The 6,000-nt window shown below is 39.3% G+C and overlaps 1 protein-coding gene across 2 annotated transcripts in view; it reads left to right on the top strand.

Annotated features, from left to right (window-relative positions):
- The first annotated feature begins 1,660 nt into the window (after positions 1-1,660).
- NDUFV2 (NADH:ubiquinone oxidoreductase core subunit V2) overlaps positions 1,661-6,000 on the top strand; it is a 30,389-nt gene continuing 26,049 nt past the window's right edge. Inside the window, exon 1 of one of the 2 annotated variants that reach the window (XM_081263332.1) lies at positions 1,661-1,822. In XM_081263332.1, coding sequence (XP_081119458.1) covers positions 1,769-1,822 — 54 coding nt within the window. In that variant the 5' untranslated portion in view covers positions 1,661-1,768. Of the gene's footprint in view, positions 1,823-1,854; positions 2,034-6,000 lie in introns of those variants that run through there. The other variant, XM_081263333.1, reaches the window with a different exon arrangement.

Here is a 6,000-nt window from a genome sequence, read left to right as displayed (position 1 = left end):
CAGAGTCACTGGGATTACAGGTGTGTGCCACTGCATCTGGGAACACATTCTTTATTTAAAGGGTTGATCACTCTAGTTATGGCCAATTTTCCTAAGCTGATAGTAGTAGCACTTAGAATAGTAGAATCTATCTAACTTGCCAGACATACTGTTCATTATGTGTATATAATCTATCAAACCCACAGAATTAGGTTACTATTTTTTTTTTCCTTTAGGGCTGGGTATTGAATCCAGAGCTTCAAGCATGCTAGGCACACATCCTACCACAGAGCTGCATCCCCAGCCTAGGCTACTTTCATTTGAAATCATTGCCATCTATGTTGGTCTGTGCCCAGAGACAATAACTTAGAAAGTGGGAGGAAGAATAGAGATTTTTCGAACAGCCCCCACAATTTTAACCTAAGGACTCCAGAAAGAATAGTTGATTGCACATTGGGTTACTTTATAAGTGGAATGGCTCTGGAAATCAACTTACATTTCTGGGCGTGAGAGACATTAATCCTGACACTTTAACTTGAGAATTATTTGGACTAAGGATAGGTCAAAGTCATGCAGGACAAGCTTTGAGGCCCTGGATTTGATCTTGATCCCCAGGACTTAAAAAAAAAAGAAGGAAAGGAAGAAAGAAAAGGAAGAAAGAAAGAATATTGCTGCTGATTTAGAAAAGGCAAACTAATATAAAGGACTAATATAAAAGAGTACAAAGAAATGGGAACCAAGGCATTCAGTATCACTGCCTGGCAGCCCTCTGTGTCTTGAATTCTATAATTCATAGAGGATGCAGTGGAATATCTTAAACTGAGTTTTTAAACTCAGGAAGGTTAAACTTTTAAAATTCCTGTGTTGCTGTTAAAGTTCCAGATACTATTTACAAATTTATTATAGGAAAAAAAAAATGGACAAAAGGAAGGGGGCAGGTACAGGATGTGACACAGAAGAAAAGAAGGCAGTGAAGGGAAAAATCAGGAGGCAGTAAGTGCTTGGTAAACTCTCCACAGTAGGAAACAGTGCTGTGAGTATACTAGCTGTCACTGAATAAATACTTGTTGGAATTTCCAGAGATGACCTAACAAACATTAAGAAGGAAATGGCTTTTTAAAAGCAGAATTATGGAACATTTCTGATACAGAAAATTTCGGGGAACAGTAATGAGATGTAGTGTGAGGCTCTAAAGGCCATCCCTAACGACCAATCTTAATTTTTACCTCCCACTCCCCATTACCAGGAAGCAAATTACAGACAGCACACCATTTCACCCCCAAATACTTCGTTACACATCTCTGAAGCAACGAAATGGAAACCAAAACATTTATATCTAACTTACTTCTGTGTATGGAATGTCCTAATTTGTAAAAATAAAACTTACAACTTTTTCTTTTTAAAGTAATTCCAAGACAAGAGGAGGCAGTTAATCCTCACAAGAATTTCCCGGGTGGGGGGGGGAAGCTCATCCCATAAATCCCGCTTGGCGGCGTTTTATTCCCCCAGGAGCTCAGGGAGCAGCTCTGGGACGCTTCCTTTCAAGGCAGGACCCCAGCCTGACCCGAAGGACCCAGCCATTTAGGGCCTTGGCTGGTTCCCTTCCCCGCCCCGCCCAGTGGGCCCAGCAGTCTCCGCGCGCCTCTGTAGGCCACCGCCCCTCGGCGTAGAGAGCGGCGCGCCGCCCGGGACGCCAGGCCTGAGCTCGGGCGCGCGCACGCTGTGCGTCTCGGGCTCGCTCGGAGTATCGCTTGGCGCGGCCGGGGAAAGGCGAATAGTTTAGTCCGCCATGTTCTTCTCCTTGGTGTTCCGGGCCCGGGCGGCAAGCCTCACAGCCCCGTGGGTAAGGAGGCTCGGGATAAGCCCGGGCACTGCCGCCACCCTTCTCCCACTTATTGTGTCTCCCCTAGTTTGGGGCACAGGAGGACCTTGGGCTCTGGACCGATCAGCAGGCGGCGGCAAGGACACTGCGGCCTTGGCCCTGTCCGGAGCGTTTGCAGCTTCACGCAGAGTGAAGAAACCCGAGGGAGGGTCGGCAACAGTAGCTGCCGCGGGTGCGTGGCTTCCCCCTCCAAACTGGGAAGTGTACGCCTAATTTGGTCAGAGTACAGGAGGGCAGGGCTACCGATGGATTTTGTTGGTTTGCTTTAGTGCGGAACCTAGGCCTGCCCTCGGCTGGTCGGGCCGTATCCAAGACCTCAGGATCTCAGGAAAGAGGCACGTTACACATAAAGTCTATCGATGGCGTTACTGTGGGGTTACAGCATACCGGAGAAAACTCTGGCTCGTTTGCTGAAGGTTGAGTTTCTTTAGGTCTAGATAAGGGTGACCAGTGTTTGATTGACTGCAGTTGTGCTTCGATATTGGAAATGCTCAGTAAATAATCGTTATCAATCTAAGTGCGAAAAAAACTGTCACAAACAACTGCACCCAATTAAAAAATGTAGAATTTCGGTGGTCTTTGAGGTTCAAGTACATATAAGTTGAATTGCAAAGAAGCACTCAAGTTAGTTAATGCAGATTCCAGAAATGATGATTACAATAGCAGGTCATTTACTGGGGGGGAAAAAAGCCTAATTTGCCTTTGGTCAGTTTTGTTTTTTTTTTTTTTTTTGCTAGAAATGAAGAAGAAAGATTGAGCCAGTTTTCAGCAAAAGAGAGGCAGATAACGTATATTAATTCACGACTGTAGAGTTAGATAAGAGTTTGGATGGTATCTTCACTGCCTTTTGTAGCTATATGGCCTTGGGCTGTTAATGTTTCCTTAGAGGTAAAATGGGAATATTTCCATTTATATCTTTCAGTTAATATTTGAGTAGGTCATGTTTTGCTGGGTGCAGGTTACTGTGTATAATAGTATTGATACATTTGGTTACTATTTTATGTGTTTGTCAAATGCAGTATTAAGCATCTACATTTTACATCTCATCTTTGGGATCCTACTGTTTTTTTTCCCTTATTACAGAATATAAACGGACTTAATCTCTGTTCTTGTGGAATTGATAATGTAAATATGATACAGTTAAAAAAAAACAACAATGTTAGAAGTCTGAATAGGGCCATCAAATTTAGTTTGAAGGTGGGATAAGATTTTTCCTGGAGGTAATATTAACAGAGTGGGGAAAAGTCAGGAGGTAATCTAGGTGGACAGGGCAGCATGAAAAAAGACTTAATTGATGTTGGCAAGAGAAAGGTTGGTATGTATGAGCAGCCAACTCTACTGTTGCTGTTAAGGTTAGTTTTCTAATAAAATGAGAGAGGGGCATTGGCCGGACCTTGGAGCTCCTTGCATTCTGCTATTCTAAATCCGATTTTATATTGGAGGTAGGGAGGAGTCAGTGAAAGGTTTTAGAATAGAGGGATATAGTCAGGTTTCCGTTTTGGATAGGTCACTGGATGGGACTGCGGGTGGAATGGGTTTGACTGGAGATAGAAAGAGGGAGGCTACATCCATAAGAGGCTTGCAGAACCCTAGATGAAAGATGAGGATCAGACCTTGTCTACTATTAGGAAAACAGAAATAAGAATACCCATTGATTTCTTTTATTTTGAGGCAACTGGGATTAGAGGTGTAAAAAGGGTTAGAGATTTTTAACATTGAAAAAAAGGGACTTTGGATATTTTTTCATGTTTTATGTTAGTGTTTGCAACTTTTTAATTTTTACAAATAATACCTCATATTTAGTTTGTGTTCAATAAATATTTTTTGACAAGTTTAATTTTTTATTATGCAAGTAATATATTGCTGGAAAAACAGAATATTGGGAGTAGCAAATAGAATAAGCTAAAAAAATATAAACCACCCTATAGTCTCATCAACCTGAAAATTACCACTGTTAACATTTTGATGTCTGCAATTTCAGACTTTATAATTTTTTTATATACAAAATCAAAAGGTACTAGTCTTGTGGTTTTTCCTCATAATTTTGATCAACTTATCAGTTGACATTACTGTCATTTTAATGCTGTATATTATTTTATCATGAGGAGATTCTATAACTTTACATAGCCAGGCTATTTAAACTTTTTACAGATAGTAAAGAATGAACTTAGCTTCTTAAGAGAAATCTTGACCATTTACATTTTCAAAAAAATTTACTATCATTATTTCTGCCATGTTAGCTAGCCACTAATCTGTTCAGCTAAAAGTTTCTCAGCTAATAGTTGCCTAAAAAAATGCCTATGGCTAGGGGGTGTAGTTCAGTATTGGAGCTCTTGCCTACAAGCCAGAGTCCCATCACTGCACACTGGCACACATACCCCTACCCACTCAAACCCAGAATTTAATACCAATCTGTTTGAGCTTCATTTTTTTTTCTCTGTTAAGGTGGATTAACACCACAATGGAAGATTGTAAGAATTGACTAAAAATTATAGTGTGATATTTTATAGCAATAGACATGACACAGACTTATTCCTCTCTTTCCTTTAATAATTACATGTCAGTTTTTGTAATGTTGAGACCACTTCAAACTACTATTTCATTCTGGAACTACTACTTTTGGTTTGGTAGTGAGAGAGTTATGGTGGCATTTTCAAATATTGTGCTTTTTTTTTTTTAAAAAAAGAGAGTGAGAGAGGAGAGAGAGAGAGAGAGAGAGAATTTTTTTTAATATTTATTTTTTAGTTCTCGGTGGACACAACATCTTTGTTGGTATGTGGTGCTGAGGATGGAATCCGGGCCGCACGCATGCCAGGCGAGCGCGCTACCACTTGAGCCACATCCCCAGCCCAAATATTGTGCTTTTTCATTCATTGAGGATATTTTTCTTTATGTCTGTAATGATGGTTATTGCTACTTTTGAAATTGTTGTCTGATAATTGTTCTTTTTCCTTTGAAAATAGGTTGTGTTCCCCTTCCCCATTCTTATTGAATATTTTGGATTGTATCTTGAACATTGTGAAAAATGTAGAGGCTCTAGGTGCTGTTTTTTTCCTTCAAAGACTGTCTTTTGTTGTTGCTATTTATTTCCTTGTGGTGAGCAGTAGATGAAATATTGACTCAGTTCTCTTAGTTGGGCTGCTTGAAGTTTGTTGCATGCACAGGGCTCAGCCAGAGATAAGTACAGTTATATGTGGTGCTTCCCTATTTTGGTACTTCATTTTCTGAAGTTTCCCACTTGCTCAGACTCTCCTTTGGTCCTTCAAACCAGTAAGACTGAATGTTTTCTCTTGGTTTGAGCTGTCCAGCAGTAGTGGCAAACTAGGGGCTTTGTCTTCAGGCTAAAAGATGTAAAGTAAAAAACAAAACCAAATCTTACTGGCTTTTGCTTCTTCTGAATATAGACTCCCTGCTCTGTGTGTGTGTCTATCTTTGGTTGTTCTCCAATATCTTCAGAAGTTGTTTTTTTTTTTTTTTTTTTAAACAGTTTACTCAGTGTTTGTAAGTCTATAGTTGTTACCAGTGGTTTGGCTTAATATATCTACTTGGTTATGCTAGAAGTATGCCACCTTCCATGATAATGTTTTCATTCAAATTTTTTAAAAAAAGTTTTTTTAGTTGGACACAATAATTTTATTTATTTATTTTTTATGTGGTGCTGAGGATTGAACCCAGTGCCTTACACATGCTAGGCAAGTGCTCCACCACTGAGCCACAGCCACAGCCTCTTTCTTTTTTAATTTTTAAGTTGTGTGGAATGAAATGTTTTCCTAATTGCATTAGAGATTCTTAACCCTAATTTTGTATTTTACCAAGGGATTTCCATTTTGGCTTAAGGATTCTAGAGTTCTCTTTTTAATATGAGCAAATCTTCCCAAATATTATATAGAATGCTCTTTATACAATATTTAGGAAGATTGTATAAAGAGCATTCTATACAATATATAGAATGTATAGAATACCATTCTATATATTGCATAGAATATACAGAGTTTGAGATTTTTACATAGTGTTTTTATTTTATTTTTTATTTTTTATTTTTCTTTCTGAAATTGCTCAGGTGTGCCAAGGGACATTGTTATATACGGTGAAGATCTAAGTTTAATAGGTGCTGTAATAATAGAAGGCTGTGCCAGTGT

The sequence above is a fragment of the Spermophilus citellus genome, assembly GCF_964194105.1.
Source record: "Spermophilus citellus genome assembly, chromosome: 12".
NCBI lineage: Eukaryota > Metazoa > Chordata > Mammalia > Rodentia > Sciuridae > Spermophilus > Spermophilus citellus.
Note: the sequence above shows the minus strand (reverse complement) of the source record. Positions and strands in the feature narration are given on the sequence as shown.